General features: G+C 38.1%; 1 protein-coding gene across 1 annotated transcript in view; it reads left to right on the top strand.

The window, feature by feature from the left end:
* TPH2 (tryptophan hydroxylase 2) overlaps positions 1-15,980 on the top strand; it is a 52,774-nt gene extending 36,794 nt beyond the window's left edge. Inside the window, 3 exon segments of the mRNA XM_030458368.1 lie at positions 11,095-11,190; positions 15,584-15,717; positions 15,806-15,980. Of these exon segments, the coding sequence (XP_030314228.1) occupies positions 11,095-11,190; positions 15,584-15,717; positions 15,806-15,980 (405 nt within the window).
* Positions 15,981-17,616: the final 1,636 nt, after the last annotated feature.

Here is a 17,616-nt window from a genome sequence, read left to right as displayed (position 1 = left end):
TGTATATATTTAGTAATTTTCCTTTTTATCATTACTGTCTCATTAAAGCTGTGTAGTTTAGTTTTCAACCTGTAAGTCTCTTTCCCTTGTTCTCTCTCCTTTCTTTATCAGGCAGAGGGATTAATTAGATAGCATCTGTCATTCAGTTAATTGCCAGGCCAGTGTTAAACCGTGACAGATTTACGGCACCCAACATGGCTTAAGCTAATTAGCTCAATACCAGGTTTAAATTTTGACTAATTTACCTGAATAGTTGAATTCCAGCTCCAGTGGGAGGATACAGAGAAGGCTTCGCTGAGCAGGAGTCAGACCTTTTTCTTCAAAAATTTTACAGGGTTGGAAGTTAAACCAATCATGCCTATACGTATGATATTCAGGGTATGTGATATGTGGCTTTTTAGCTGGGATTAGTGTTGCTCTGCGTTTCATTCTTGGTAAGAAGCTGCTTAAATACTGTAGTTGTGATATGGTCTTCAATACTGATATACAGTGTAGTACCTGGTACAGTGGTGTTCATACAGAGATAAAAATTTGGTTGGTAATTACACTAAGCTAATTTCTTTTTCCATTGCATTTGTTTTTTGTTACTTAAATCTGCAAGATTCTGTAATATAAAATGGTAATTGAGTCATTTGTAAAAAATGTGGAGATCATCTGGCAGCACCACACAGGTATGTGGGGAAGTGAAGAAGTTCAGCATATGGCAGCCTATTTCAACCCTGTCAAGGTCTCACCTAAGACCCAGGGAGTGTCTGTGCTGTGGGTGCCAGACATGGGGAATCGGCTTTATCCATGCTTTCTATGGAGCCAGAGCAGCTGAGGAGTGCTGTACAAAAAAATTTTGGTGACTACAGGTGGGGTTCTCCTGGGAGCAGCTCCCTGAATGCTGGCTGCCCTGTTAGCTGGTTGGGAGCTACAATGCTGTTGGGGTGGCCAGCTCCAGATTCCCCTTACTTGGGGACTTCTGCACCTTGTGCAGGGCAGCCTGGCCCTCCTTTCAGGTGTCAGTGGGCCCCCATTTTAGAGAAGAAAGTGAGGAGAGTTTGCTTTCAGGCAGAAAACAAACCGATAATGTGTAATGAAGAATGTCCTCAAACCATGCACTTATCTTTTTTTGTCTGGAATTTTTCAGTAAATAATTTTGCTTCCAGAAGAAGCATTCATACATGTAGCTACTATGGATAACCAAAATACCATCTTCTTATGGAAGGAATGTTGATATTCATGTGTATACAGAGCTGCAAAGATCCAAACTTAATACTAATTTGTGAATCATTTTAAATACTGGCTCAAGGACTGAGGTTAGCACTTGTGTTCTGTCTAATTCTCTCACCCAGCATGTTCCTTGGTATTTGTAGGCACAGATAAAACATAATATGGCTGCTATCTGTAAAGAGCTAACAATGCCTAAGGCTCAATTACTTAATGTTGCAGCTCTTAAGTGGTTCTTGTGCCTGTAGTCATCTTTCTATTCAAATGGCATAAAAGTGCTGGGTGGAATATGGTTCCAATACATTTTTAACTGAGATATTTTTGGGTGTTCCTACCATAACAATTTTGTAAGTATAGCTGAATTATATATTTATAGGTCCTGACTCTGCGCACCACAGAAGGCCAAGGGGAGGTTTGCCATTGCTTTGAATAAGTTTAGATCTGTGGGCTTAATACTGCCTTCATTTCCATGTATACAGAAGGTAGGGTTTCCTGCTTCCTGTTCCTGTAAGATTAATCCTGTAAGATTAATCCTTTACTTGCCAAAACATGTTATTTAGGAATATGAGATTCTGCAGGGAAAGGAATTGACTCTGGAGAACACATGATTTTGAAATTTATGTCTCCTTCCTTTGTCCAACCAGGCTCACGTTGGTACAGCATGGAACACATTCTGTTTGCTGCTTCTTAGACCTGGGAGGCCTTCTGATATTGTTGTGTAAAGGGCTTTTTGATTTGTTCATAAATTTTTGAAAGTTAAAGCAAATACTCTCAATCTGAGAGCATTGTTGAAGCCAAAGCAAAGTTTTGTGGAGAAGGGCCTTGTGTCTCTTAATTTTGATAGTTTTGGTTTGATTTCAGCTGTGGCTGAAGTTGTTCTCAGTACAAGGTCAACAGAACCCTCAGTATGATGGCATGAATGATTTCAGGCGCACCCTCATCATCAGTCTGTTTGTTCGGTTCAAGCTTGGTTTGGGATTTTCCTTTTGCAAAGCATGAGTTCTGGCAAGATAACCTTGGTTTAGCTTTATATTTCTGTACATTATAGAGAACTTTCATAGATCATCATTGTGGTAATAATAAAGATGATGCCTGCTACTATTGAATAAATAAAACAAGTCTGAATTCAGAGCGTTTTCAAAACGTGGGCTGGAATCAGTGGGTATCCCAAATTATCTTTTTTTTTCCTCCATAAAACTTTTTACTCTTTTTCTAAATATTTTCTTCCCTTCCTTGAATCAGTAGGCTGTAATTGTTGCAATTACATAGTTGGACTACATAAAAGTGGCTAAAATTGTAATTTAAAAAGACATTTCAAATTGCTAGATTTTAAACACCTTTTTAGGGTTAAATTTTCAACTTTCAATGAATTTACAAACAGATCCATGTTATATTTCTGCAATGAATTTGGGACCTGTATGAGCATAGTAATTTTGCATATCAGAGGGAACCCGATCACTAGTGACCATTACAGGATGATTTTCATCTTTGGTAAGTCACTCCTAGACCACAGCCACTATAAATACCTGTGATTTTGGTACAGTGAAGATTATGATCTCCCTGCTTACAGGTACTATTTCAGCATAACTTTTTTCTGTCTTGCTGAGTGGACATTCAGGTGATTTGCTTTGTGTCTACAGACTTCTAGCAGGTACCTCAGCAGTGACTCAGTTGACTTCTCTGTGGTCATGATTGATCTGTTTTACATGTGCTCATGCCTGACAATCAGATACAAAGAAATGCTCAACTGTACTGAAAAAGATTTTTGATTTTTGCTGTGAAAAACATCTTCATTTTGATATATTTTTAGTAGAAAAAACAATAGATATTTAAATTCCCTGAGTTACTTTCCTCTTTGATCGATCTGTCAGCTTGACATGAACTTACACTTTTGTTCTGATGCCTACTACATTTTGTTTGTTTGTTTTTCTTTTTACAAGGCAGGTTAAGCAAATGCATTAAGAGCCACAAAAGCTTTTTGGAGTCCCTTTGCATTGATGTGATTAAAAGAATATTGAGTTTAAATGCAGTGTTGCTGTTGGAAACGGTGATGTTTGAAAAAATGTCTTAGCTCTTAAATCAGTTTTCAGTAAATAAATAGAGGAAGTTAATTTTATTTTTAAGTATTTAGAAAATTAGTATAGATGCTTTTATTTTTGAAGTAAGTCTTGCTCTTTCTTCTTCCTCAGAAATGAATTTTAAGTGGTTATAACTTTGAAGAAATAGTACATTATTTTCTTGAAATCAGAAATGTAAAACTTTGCCAGCCAGTTGTCTCTGTTTCTTCAGTGTTTCTTCCACCACAATTTCAGGGCTTACAGAAGTTCTGAGACCCTTCCAGGCCCTCCTTTCTGAATATATGACTAACTCATGACATTAGGACTTTTGATGCTGATCATGTACACAGGAACCTCATACCCCACCTCAACTAAAATGTTACGGGAGGCTTAGTGACCATTATGCATTCCTCTGTGCAATGCAGTCTCCATACGTAGTAATTGCCCTGGCAATTAGGTGGGACAGAGCCTTCTCCAGGCCATTACATCCTGAGAAGCACCTCATGTGCCTGGTGCATCCCCAGGGAATGTCTGTGAGGGGGTAGCTGGGAGTCTGTCTGTGCTGGCCAAGGGTAGTTATTAAAGAGACTTCACAGCCTGCAGTAGTTAATTCTGACAAATTTACTGAATCACTGATTATAAAATGAGCTTGCCAGTACTGTGATTTGTTGCTGCACCTTTGTTCTCATTAATCTGTGGATTTACGTTCCTCGTCTGTCAAATCTTCTCCCTAGCTTTTGGAAAAGAAAGAGTCCTGTCTATTTTTCCCTTATGCAGTTTCCCTAAAGAATTGCTGTGTGTTAAAAGGACAGATTCTGCCTTCCCAGCCTGAAGAGGGTTTTTTTTTTCATATCAGGGAATGTTATCTCTTTAGGCCTACACTTCTGAGTCTTTTTCCTAACATGCTTGCCGGGGAATGGAAGTTGGTCCTTTTAGAGAAGCAGAAGTGATGTTGAACAGTGCTGAGGTTTACAGGTAATTGTGGGAAGACATCCCCAGGGCTGGGTTAGCTTTTGTAGAGTTGCTTGCTTTGGATGCCGGGGGAAGAAAAGTACCTGAGGTTGTTCTTTTATGTTTTCTGGGTATTCTAAGCAATGTAGTTCACAACTGGGGCAACAATCCTAGTGGTGATGACTCCCCATAAAATGGAAATGCTGTTAGGTAAAGGACAGCTAAATAAATAATCTCTTGTACATGTATATGTTCTACATTCTGCTGTTGCTTCAGTCATGTGAACCTGTCAGTCTAGCCATTTGCTAGAGGTCATACTCTTCAAGCTGTAAAATAAGCCACAATGCTGAGAGAGCACTCTGAGGTACCAGCCCTTGTCCATATAACATATAAAATAAAATGTTCTTGCTTTGGGTAGGTTTTTGTTTAACACGAAGTCCTCATTTTGAAAGAGTAGCAGGGAGAAGGATGTAGAAAACAGGATGGCAGAGCCCTGAAGACAATCCCTGTTTGTTATACTGTGAACTGTGAAGGATCATGGTGGATCAAGTGTTTCACATCAGGCAGCATAGACAGGAGAGTGTGGTTGGACAGCAGTGAAATGTTTACTCACTTTCTAAATTTTTCTCCTTTTCTTGACTTCAGAGGACCCTATCTCTTGGAGTCCCAGCTAACATGTCAAAAGACTGGCCTCTACATTAACTGTGTGAAATCTCTATATGTTGAAATTTGAAGCAGCCAGCTTCCTAAAGAAATGAGCAAATATTCACTTCATCTACCACAGGGAGTGCTGAATGTGAATTCATGTTACCTGTGTAAAGTAGAGTGGAAGGTGGATGGCTCATTGCTGTACATCATTTGGTTCCTAATAACTTCACATGAAATTAATAAACCTTAAACCCTCAGGTTTTAGAAGTTGAGATAAGAGTCAAATAATAGGGGAGAGAAAATAAGAAGTGTGAAGCATTAGGGGCTTCAATGCTTATGTTTAACAAACAATGCAAGCTGCAGTTCATAGTTCTGATCGTCTCATCTCCTTAGCTGCATATTAAGTTTCAGCATTATTAGTTAATTATGTTGTAATTATGGGAAAAGTAGTTCTTTTCCCTGACAGTGTTGAACAAGTTGAGGCAAGTGTGCCTGTGTAGGACTGATTTTCTGCATCATTTCTGTGACCACTAGCTTTGTTGGAGGAGAATTGCTGCCTTGCCAGAAGACACTATTCTCTTACACAGAAAAGCTTTTTGCTTAAGTGTTGAGGCTCCAGGTTCTGCAGCATCATGGATCTCCAGGGTTTCCTACTCAGATAAAATGAGAAGGGTAAACAAACATAATCTTTGTGCGGAGCAAGCCTAAATTCAGATTATTTAGGAGTAATTCAAACATGAAGTGGGATGTTGAGTGGCTCCAATTCTGTGGGAGCTAACTTCTTTTGGAGTGGAAGCAGTCCAAAGATCCCAGAAATGCTTCATCCTCCATTCACTTGCCCACTCTAGAGTAGCAGGAGGGCATCCTTCATATGAGAATGGACTGCAGAATGACACAATCTCTCAAGAGACACCAAGGTGTTGGTAGGAATGTCCTCCAGAACAATCTTGTTCTGGAAAACTGATTGCAAGGTAGGCAGCTGCCATACAATTTTTCTTGTCTTGGCCAGGCTCCCAAGGACTGGAGGTATAGACTTACCTCCTTATTGATACCACAGTAGCATGGCATTGAGCTGCATTTTCTGCTTCCTTACAAACTCAGGCTGATAATTTTATTTTGGTTACTGTTATGAGTTTTCCTCCAGAAACGCCTGCGAAAAAAAAACCCAAACCCCATTACATTTTGAAGTATTCAGCAGTGTTTAATCCCCACTGTTCTCAAGATATAGTGCATGTTTTCTCTGTGTGTGCCAAGCCTCTGCATTTGAAGAATTTACATGTGGTGATTCTGTGTGCTATGGCTGTCAACAGAGGAGTGAAGACTGGTGTGCATCTGTCCCTGAGTGCTTTAACGAGTGATGCCACATCAACTAAAAACTTCAGTTTATAGAGATTGCTCTAAGCATTCACCCTCAGTGAAAAAAACAATCTGATGAGGGGAAAAATAATATTGTTAAGTACATATTATTTGAAATCCCCAAAGGCAACCTTATTTCAGTGAGCCTAAGTACATTTCAAAGTAATCACAAACAAAATACGCCATGAAGGTGACTCTGAATAATTAACATTTTTCCTATTTAGAAGTGCTGTTGGCTGCCAGTAGGGTCACTGCCTTTGTTGGAGGTAGGCGAATCATCTACGAGGACAGACTTAGCCATTGACTTTTACTTCTTTTCTCCTTTTGATATATTCACAAGTTCATAATGAGATTTATTTGTTGTTCAAAAATCTCCCTGCGTTTCTGCTCAGTAGTGTTCCCACATGAATAGCTGCCAAATAGCTGGTATTGCTTGATGTTTGGACTCCAACACTGGGCTGTACTGGCTAGTTGCCTGGGTTACCTGCATTGTGTTTCTCTTGTTTCTTGTAGTGGAGCATTCTTGATGTGCTACTCAACAGACTGAATTTTGAATAATTCAGTCAAATGTGAAATGCCAGCTGTTTTTCTGGTGTGATTGATATATCCGAGACTGAAAACTAAGTAATTATTTACAAATTTATTTGCACCAGCTCTGAACGAAGAATGAAAGCACAAATAGAGTCACTGAGATCTTTAAAGAAATATTTGCTGCAATTTGAGCAGCTTTTACTGAAAGAAAATATCTTCATTAATTCTCAGGATTAGTTTCTAACAACGGGCTTGATGAAAGTCAGTTATAAATAACTATCTTCTTAAAAGATAATTACAACTGTATGAGAGAGTTAATCTCTAGGTAAATAAGTTTAGAGCTAAAATAGCAAAGGTTTAAAATACTAAACCCAGCAGAAGGGTTACATGACCCATTAGCAGTTCCTGTAGTGGTGAATATTTCCAGTCATTCAGTCCTTCCTTCTTCCGCCCTGTGACAGGGTGCAGGTGAATCAGCTGCTGACATGCTTGGGGTGCTCACGACTCATCCTGACAGCTCCTTTACAATGTTCTTTTAGAGAACAGATAAAATCTCATGTTATACATCATGCTGAAAATTGCCAAGTGAACACAAATATTGGTCTTTAAGCTATACCATAAGAAAACTAAATGAAGTGGAATGGCTTGAAAGGCCTTTTTATGGACAAGTCAGATTTTGAAATACTGACTCTGTGACTCTAGCACCCAAGATCCTGCACAAGCTCTTTGCACAGGTCCCAGGAGGGAGATTCCCAGATGCAAAATGGGGAATATGAGGGGTGACTTTTCAGTCGTAGAAACCAGCCAGGTGATGAGAGCTGAGTTTACCTGACCTTTTTCCTGTCTTTGAAAATTTCTGAATAGAGATTTTGTTTTTATTAGCTGTCACTGGTTTTTTGGGTTTTTTTTCCTCTTTCTTTTTGGTAGTCCAGTTTATAATGTAGGACAGTGCCTGAACATGATGAACAGACATATTTAGCTTGAAGAACAGCCTTAGAGTTTGCTGTGGCTTGGTCTGTTCTGTATCTTTCTTGTCAATACTAGGACAACTGCTCTAACTCTTACAATTGCACAGCTACAGGGCCAGATCACCTACCCCAGTATCTTCTCTCTAGCACCAACAAATTGCAGATATCTGAAGAGTACAGTGCAGGTCTAAAGACATACAGTGATGGTATTTGCCTACTATGCTGCTTTAATTGCCATTAACTTTTGATTCTGGGATTCTGAAGGAAGAGATCTACTATATTAATATTTAATAGCCCTTAATATGATTTTCTTCTATGGATCTATTTATTAATTTTTGAACCCATGTAGACAGTGTTTCATAAGCATAACGAAATTATCTTTCATGTACTTCGGTTAAATAAGAGAAAATTAAAATTAAAATTATATCCTACAGTGTCTCACGCTCCTGGCAATCTTGATTATTACAGTGTCTTTTGGCTAAAATTTCTTTTTAATCCTTTATTTTGCCTTTTGACTTTTCATCTTATTTTGCTGAATTGACTAACAGTGTCATTTTAGTGGAAAGCTTTTCAAGAAATGTAGAATTTGTACATCACGGAAAGGTACCTTTCCTACTTCAAGAACCTACCTATAGGTTGTAGCAAAGCCACACTTCACCCCAAAGATGAGGTTGAACTGGAAGTAAAGGGAGATGATAGGACATTGCTGTAGCTTGTAGAGGAGCCACATGTATGGGGCCATGAGCTGGGGACTCTGCTGGTTGATAGGTCCAAGATTGAAATCAGAACATGAGAGCCTGTGTGCCCTCAGTTGTGCTTACATTTACCACCTCTAGTAACCAGCTGTTTACTGTTTACTTTCATGGAAGGCATTTAAAATCAGTCATTCCCAGTGCAGTGCAGTTATCCTATATAGCATACAGTACCACAGTCAATGTAGTTTACCATACAAAGACAGGCACACAGTGGGTATTTGTATGTCTGGTGTATAGGAAGTGTATCTATATAGTTAGTATTTAACCTCTTTATCAATATGCTTTCGTGTTTGTAGACTGGTGAGCACAGCTTGCCAAATTCTCTGAGTCTCCTCATGTGCTGAACTGCCTCTACCTGTCTGTCTGTCTGTCTGTCTGTCTGTCTGTCTGTGAGGGGGGGGGGGAAGTGTGTGTTGCAGACTGATGATCTGAAGATGGCAGCATTGGGTGAGCTATCTCATTTTCTTAGCTAAGCAGAGCTCTCAAATACAGAAATTGTAGTTGTTGAATATGGCAAATTTATCAAAAAATCAGCTTTTAATTTGAAGGAATTTTCTTAAAGCTGTAGCTTAATACCACAAGTTAGTACTACACAGACATATTTTATAATCTGGTCATTTTGTATGCATTTTGCTTGAGTTAGTTACACTGAGAGTGCAGGTCTTACCAATACTGAAGATAGGGTCTCATTCGAAGATGTCAGTGGGATTTAAGTGGGAAGCCACGTGGTTCATTGTTATAATGGCACCAGGAATGTAGCCCTCTAAAGATTTTTCTGACAAAATATTTAGGTGGCCAAGCTAAGTTTGTTCTCTTCTTGACTGTTGGTCTCTCAGCTTCAGTCAGCTCCTACAGTGATGTTTTTGTTATTTTGCATATCTGACTGTGTGTTCCTGAGGCCTTGCTTTTTTTTTCTTTTTTTAAACCCGTTGTCTTTGCCTTCCTTTAATGGTAATACCAGTTCATTGCATCTAATGAAAAACTTTATGCCAGCTGGGCTTATCCAAAGCAATAGCAAAGCCAGAACTGGAACTTTAATTTTTTTATTTTTTGTTTGACAATGTCATGCTTTCACATCCTCTTCTGGGTATCTGTGCCTTTGACTCCTGTGATGGAATCTGACTGAAGACAATTGAAGTCACTGCAGCCTTTCCTTCTTTGCAGCTGACTTGGATCAGACACAGGGCTCGTGGTTTTATTCTTCTTTGTTACACCCTGCTGCATGAATCACTAGCTTTACAGGATCTTATATGTGAGTCAGAGATAGGAATAATTTCTCAATTTCTAAACATTTTTTGGACTGAAAAGAGATCTTAATTTCTGCTCTTTTGCATTTAAGATGATGCTTAGGCTGGAAGAGTGGGGGTTTAAGGATGAAATGGACCGAAAAAATTGTTTTAGGATCCATTCTCAAGTTATTTAGAAAAACTTAAGACTTAATATGGAATACTGGGTTGTTTTTTGTCCTAGATTCATACTTCCTACAAAGAAATTTAAATTTGTCAGGTTCAGTGGAGTTGTGTCCCTTTGCACAAAGACTGAAATTGTCAGATAATGTAAAAAAAGCACACACATGTATATGGGTGTGTGTGTACATATATATGCAGTATTTTTATATAAGTTAGGAATCAACTTCCTAACACCTTTATGTGTAAAAATAGTTAATAGCTTAATCTTGACTGTTTGATCTAATGTCAATAAGCAATTTTTTTTGTGTCCTAACAAAACCAAAGTAAAACTCAGTGCTATAAGCAGAAGCGACTCTCTTCTTTTGCATTTAGTGGGCAGTGGGCTACCTGTGCTTCGTATGCCTCCCCAGTATTTAACTTTGTTGGCTGGATACAGCAAAGTTAGACAGAGTACTGTTATGCTGATTTAGAACACCTCTTTCACACCTGCTCATCAGTTTTACAGCTCAGGCATGTTACCCACTTGAATGCAGACTGTAAGAACAACTGTAACTAAATGGTCAGGTGAACTCATTCAACTGACTGTAATTGACTTTCTGTAATTTAAGAAGCCAAATGGTATATTTATTTTTCATTTATGACAGGGTAAAATCTAGTGAATAGTCAGAGCTCAGCTCAAGAAGGCTCTTAAGCATATGCATATAAGTAAGTTCATTCTAACTCAAGACAGCACTTTAAATACTTGCCAGCCTTTAAAGTGGCATTAGCTTGTGCTTACAGCTGAGTGCTCTGAACTAGATCTTTGAGATCTCCAGAGATGCCTAGGTAGGCAGACCAACTACTTTGCAAGGTTTTATTTTAAGGCACCTCGTTTATTTCAGAAAGTTTCAAAAATCTCAGCAGATTACTATCAAGGCCTTTTATACCTAAATGATTTTTCTTGTCAGATCCTAACTGGCCATTCCAATGAACTGCTTGGGTGCCCAGATAAAAAGGAGAATCTCACATTTTCGTGCAAAGGTCCCCTGCTGCAGAACCTGACATTTAAAGTATTTAGCACTAACAATATGCTTTATATGATTTTATACTAAAGACATTAAATTCTGAAGAAGTAGGGCAATCAGGTGAATATGGCACACATTGTCAATGCTGAAGTGCCTGTTTTCAACTTTGCTATATATCTCTGTATATCTGTTATATTTTACAGTGCTATTTTTTTACAATTGAATTTGGCCTTTGCAAACAAGAAGGACAACTACGTGCTTACGGGGCAGGACTTCTGTCTTCTATTGGTGAATTAAAGGTATGTGCCCTTAAAACAGAATCAACTTTTTAATCTTAAAGTAATTGTTGGATGCAAATATTTTGCCTTTAAAATAGCAAAGTTCTTAAGATAAAAAGCTTACTTTTAGGATGTGATACTGACCTAAAAACTTTGTTTGAAATGCCAGCTAGGACTTGAAGCATGAAATGGATTTGTAAGGCTTGAAGTACCAAAGCAACTATAAAATAGAAAACCTATTTCTGTTTGAATTTGCATTCCTTGTAAAAAGTTTCTAACAGGTAAGGGTGCCTTGGGCTCTGAAAGCTTTGTTTAGAAGAGGAGCATGTATTTTTAATACACACACCAAATGTTCTGAAATCAGACACAATTCTGTTGTAAGTAATCCAGTGTATTTCAGTGAGTTCATTATTGACGTTAAAAGAACATTTTCTAAGGTTCTGTTTCAGTATATTAATCATATTTAAAATTCAGGTATGCAAGGTTGAGATACCTGTCTGAGTGACATAATGTAGAGTCCTGTTCTTATAAAGTTGAAACTGTTTAACCTTGCATGCTGTGAGTAGGTAGAGTGGATCATTTATTGCCTCTTTTTATACCTAGAAAACATAAGGAATAAACGAGGTCTTTTGTTACAAGTGTGGTATTTTGGGACATACTACATCTCTCTGTTGGCAAGATGGGATGAAAGGGGAAGGAGAGAGAGTAGTGCTATATTTGGGTCCTGGGACCCAAATGAACACCTGGTGGCTTTTTAAAGTAAACATTTGGGTTTTAGGAAGCATATACAGAATAGTATTTACAAACAGTTTTGTAGTATATCTGCTTCTCATTTGTGTTTAAACATTTTCCCACTCTTCTGGGCTCACTTTCAGTGAACTACCTGGCAATTTAATAGATTAAGTATCTCAGTTTCTTCGTGCTCATTTCCCCTGTAACTGAGAATATTAATGGTGAAGCTTATTAGTCGAATTGCTGTTCTTTCATTACTTGGAAAAAGGTTAAAGAAAATTACCTTCTCCTATACTTTTTCTTTGATTGTATTACTGTTGTTCTGAGTTCAGTGCATTCTTCAGCCACAGAAGCATTCTGTATCAGCCTGGCAATATTTAATACCGACATTACAAAGACAGCTAAATGCAAAGAGATCAACATGTCCACTTGTTTTCCTCTGGTGCAAAAGCATTCTGTGCTGCACCCCAAATTTTGTGCAGGGTGCTACAGAGAATCTGGCTTTTTATTTAAACTAACAATTATGGTCATTAGGTGATGACCCCCAAAATATCTATCATACCATTTACAACATATGGGGGCACGAAAGTGAGGAAATGAACAGTCAAGAACATAAGACATCTTTCAGCCTAAATGTCTTAAACACATTATCCTTGTCATATGTGCATTTTTTGGTACTACTAACAATAATCTCAGAGTAAAGATGCAAAGAATAATCCTTTTGAAAAGCAACAGTACAAATTAAATAATGTGTACATTAATATACTATACTGATCTGCTTCAAAGGTACTACCACACATATATATCATCACTGTTTTGCCACAAATCAGGGATATTATATACTTGTCTATTACATACTTATGTATTTCCTAGGTGTGAAACCAGAAGGGACTATTCCATCATTTGATTTGACCACTTCTGTAACATAAGCTGTTAAATTTCAGCAGTTCTTATATTAACCAAGCACAGGGACTGAAGTTGGACATTTTAGTTATTTGCTGCAGGTGCAGAACAGCACCATTCCATGAATAGTCACAGTCTCCGTCAAGAACTGATACTGATATGGTGAAAAATGTCAGGGAATTTTCTGTGGGATTGTGCTCCAGGTAGAAAAGAAAGGAAAATGTAAGGGGAAAAAAAAAGCATAAATCCATTAATTTTTCTGCTAATTCAGGCATGGGAGAAACTGTTCCTAGAGCAAAAACCTGGCAGTGAGGAGACTTCGTGTCAACAAGATTTCATCAGGCAGGTGCAGGCTATGCACCTCATGACTTGGCACGAAGCCTTCCATCAAGCCATTGTCCATCTCTGGTTTTTTGTGGAAAGCAACCTCCCTTCCTTCCTCCTGTACCTCCTAGCATCCATTGGGAGGGAAGATTTTCTCCTTGACCTGAAGGCTTTTGAAAGCTAATGCTGTCCTAATAGACTGTAGTTGAGATCTTGATGACATCGATATCCTGGTTGTAACTGAAGTTCTAATGGATGGCAGCAGCCACTCTTGAAATGATATTTTCTAGTATTATCACAATGACTATTTCTGTAGTGAGTGGGTATGAATAGGAGACTCATGTTGTATGGCCCTGAAGTCTGACACTTGTGTTCAGCATCCAGACTTCTCACAGAAGTGAGAGTGAAGAAGTGCTTTTAGAAGTAATTATGTCATTATTAAGACAATAGTGGTTGTGAGCCCGTAGTCCCTTCTTTGGAAGATCAAACATGTAGTTGTCCTTGTGTTCTCCCACAGAGAAGGCTTGTCCACAGAGGACAAGGAACATAAATATTGTTTCAGTGTTGATTTTGCTACCTTGATTTACAGGCACTTGATAGTAATATATACTTCTGTCAGCAAGAGGAGAAGCCTTTCTGCAGCTGCCCTCCCTGTCATCTCTCTTTCCAGTGCAACACTGGAAACAAAATCATGGCCAATTTTATATATAGTTTCTAGAAATGTCTAGAAATAAATGAGTGGCACTATTTGCAAGGTGGAAGTGGCCAGCAGTATTTGGGCCTTTCAGATGAATGAATGAATGGCTTGTTCAGTGATCCCTGATTCTGTGCTACACTCTTCCACTCTTCAAAGCTGGTCAACAGCTTTTAGCAACAAAAAACTATAAAATTAGAGATTTATTTAACTTGGTATTTAGACTTCGAATTTTGCATACTGAAAAATGCTATTCCTCCTCTGTATGCAATGGAGACATCAAACAGAAAAATTTGAAGGCAAAATAAGGAGCAAACAAGGAGAAAGAGCAGATGAAAAAGCCTGGTGGAAAATGAGTAATACAATAAGTGGTTATAAAATGTTCTGCCTAATATAGTCAGGTTAACTCTAGCTGCCACAATTACACAGTATATATTCTGGGGTTAGAGATAAGGCAGTAATAATGTACATTTCAATTATTAAAGCTATTTGTAGAAGGCATCCCAAATGTATTGGGAAGCTTTAATCCATTTACTTTGTATTATGCTCTCTTGAACTCTTTCGTTAAAGGAGTCTTCTATCAACTTCATTTGTCTGTAGATCAAATCTCATATCCCTATAAAATGCTTCTATATTTAACCGAGGTAGACTTAGAATATTTTTGTATAGATTTTTTAAAGCCAAATACAGTATGCAGTCATGTTTTGTTTTAATGATAGTTTGTTAAGAAGAGAGAACATTGGGTTTTATAACTGAAAAGGTTCCAATACAAGTTTTAGTTCGTTTTTCTGAAGAGGATAAAGATGGTACTGGATCCCAGATGTTCAAATCAGTGCTTTTTTTTTTTTTTTTTTTTTTAAATAGTATTTTTAAATATAGAAAATTATACTGATAACATCAAAATTCTGGTGAAAGCAGGTGGCAGATCTGAAAGTGTCCTATGTTGCAGATCTGTAGAGCAGAAAAACATTTAGCTGCAAGTTTTCCAAGACTCCGTGTTCTCTCACAGAATAACAAGGCTATAAATTAAGTACTGGCACACAGGCAACTTCTTACCTATATTCTTATTCTGCTCTCTTCTCTTGGTAGCAGCATTTGATGCTTTATTTGCCCACTGTCTGCACTAAACTACCTCTGCCTGTTCATGTAGTTATTTTTTCCTGCACTGCTGCATGGAGCAGTATTTCTCAGGTGTATGGGGCAGAAGGATAATGCATTTCATCAGCACACAACAAATGGGCTTTATTTAATGAGTTTTCATGTACATAGTTTCACTCTTAAACACACTGTCAGGAAAATTATATATATTTTTGACGTGAAAATGTAGAGCAGAGATTATATGAATGGTTTGGTCAGACTCAGCTCACCCACCAAGATGATGATGAGTTCTGCCAATTAAGTGATATTTTGGGGACATACATGCTTGTGGTTATACAGGTGATCTTTCAGGAAGAGGTGATCTGATGACTTTCCTATTTCCAGCTAAAGAATTAGGTATGCCTACACGGCAGGTGCGTTTCTAATCCCCTTTTTATTATTTGAAAATTTCTTTTGGGAAATAAATTGCTCTCCATAAGAAGAGCTTTTAAGTAACGAATGATTAATTCTGTTCAGACTGAAAAAACACTAAGGATAACAAGAGAGTCTACTAACTAATGGGAAATGAGCAGCACAGCAACATAAAAACTGTATGTGTGAAAAGTTGTATACATACATCATAGTATCAAAAAAACCCAACATATCCTGTGATGTGTTTTGCAGCATGCTCTCTCTGATAAGGCCAATGTGAAAACATTCGATCCAAAGACAACCTGTTTGCAAGAATGCCTTATCACTACTTTCCAGGAAGCTTACTTTGTTTCAGAAAGTTTTGAAGAAGCCAAAGAAAAAATGAGGTAAATTATTTTTGTTGGCTCAAAAATCTACTTTTCTCTTCTTTAGCAGTCAAAACAAAAAATATGGTAATTTTCTTTTTTCTTTCAGGGACTTTGCCAAATCGATCAATCGTCCCTTCTCTGTGTATTTCAATCCATATACGCAAAGCATTGAGATTCTGAAGGATACCAGGAGTATAGAAAATGTCGTTCAGGACCTCCGCAGTGATCTAAACACTGTATGTGATGCTTTAAGCAAAATGAACAGATATTTAGGGATTTGATATATGTGGCATTGTGATTTGCTGTCATCTGCTTTTTCTGTAGCCAGTCTAGTAACATGACACGATAATGGCTAACTTCTAAACCCCATCAATTTTCCCTTTACAGCTGGGCCTGTGGCTTGCATCATTGTGTTTCTCTATCTAATAGTAATGTGCAGAAAAACCAAGGCAATGCTGATCTGTAAGTGCAACATTGAGTCTGGCAGAATAAAATCATCAATTCCTCAAAACAATGTAATGTACGAGTACACCATTAAAAACTTGCCTGACAATGGTTTGGTTTCCATAAGATGATTCACTTCAGTGTATAAGAAATGGTGTTGCTGATTTCATTAAGTCTGAGCTTGTTTTTTTATAATCCCTTTTCTCCCATTAGAATCCAGAAAAAAATTACTTGCAACATTTTCATTTTCTTTGGAAGAGAACCTGTATTCCTTTCTTCAGTACTGAAGACTGTTTTGCCCATAAATCTGTAACAGAACTGACTGTCCCTCGTGAATGAACAACAATTTATATACCAATGCTGAGATCAGAAAGCCTATCTATTTGTACTAAAAGGTCAGTGGAGATTATGAGAACTCGCAACTGACAAATGTTCAAAGTGTCTGAGTAATTGAAACACAGTAAAAAAACTACACGTTTGACAGCTGATGTAGAAAGATAGTTCTAGTTCTTCCATGTGTTACCTGTGACAGTCCTAAGCATACTTCCTCTGCAAGGGGAATAAGAGCGGAAGAGCTTGTGTTAATTCTGGGTTGTTAGATGTGAATATAAAGCCCTTCCGCATCATTGTGTGCCTTACACATTCCCTTTTCCTTTGAATGTTCTCCTCTTGCTTTTCATGCATAATTTGCTTGTCCTCATTATGTCATATTCAACCTTGACATGGCCATGCATGACTGGCTCTACACTGTGTCAGTATCAGCACATATAAAAGGGTGAATATGGAAGCTGTTATTAAATTTTAACTAAGACAATTATCAGTAGATTACCTGTGGGGTGATTAAATCATAGAGACACCCAAGCTGGCTTGTACCAGATGGGTGCAGGTAATGCCAGAGTTAAACTGTATGTTAGCAAGCTCTGACAGAAGTACAAGCTCTGTCTGGAGAGCACAATGCAGAAGTATGTGCCAGTTCTTACCTAGAAGTAATAATTATGCATGTCTTTCCTTTAGCTGGGTTATTCTGTTCTGTTAGCCAAAATAATGGAGACTTGACTGTGTTGTATGGATCCTTCTTAATGGAAACTAAGTGGATTATGCAGGTCATGTCAGTATAGGTGAAAGCTTGCCTGCATAGATGGAAAGTAGGTATCTATTGAAGCTGCTTTCCCAGCTGAAAGTGTCCTGCAGATACTCTTAAATATTGCTTCAATTTCAGCAAGGAGGACCTGTCTGACGAGGATGTTGATAAAAGTTCATCCAGGGAGTTGCCAAGAAAAACAGCCTCACACAGTGGAACCACTCCTTTGAAAAATAAAAGGAGAGAAATTGTTGTAGGGGATTCCCTCCTGAGGGGAACAGAGGGCCTGGTATGCCTGCCAGACCCACCCCACAGGGAAGTCTGCTGCCTCCCTGGGGCAGGGGTCAGAGATGTTCCTAGGAAGCTTCCAGCTCTGGTAAGACCCTCTGATT

This window comes from Calypte anna, chromosome 1, assembly GCF_003957555.1.
Source record: "Calypte anna isolate BGI_N300 chromosome 1, bCalAnn1_v1.p, whole genome shotgun sequence".
NCBI lineage: Eukaryota > Metazoa > Chordata > Aves > Apodiformes > Trochilidae > Calypte > Calypte anna.
This window is presented reverse-complemented; position numbering and strand designations above follow the sequence as displayed.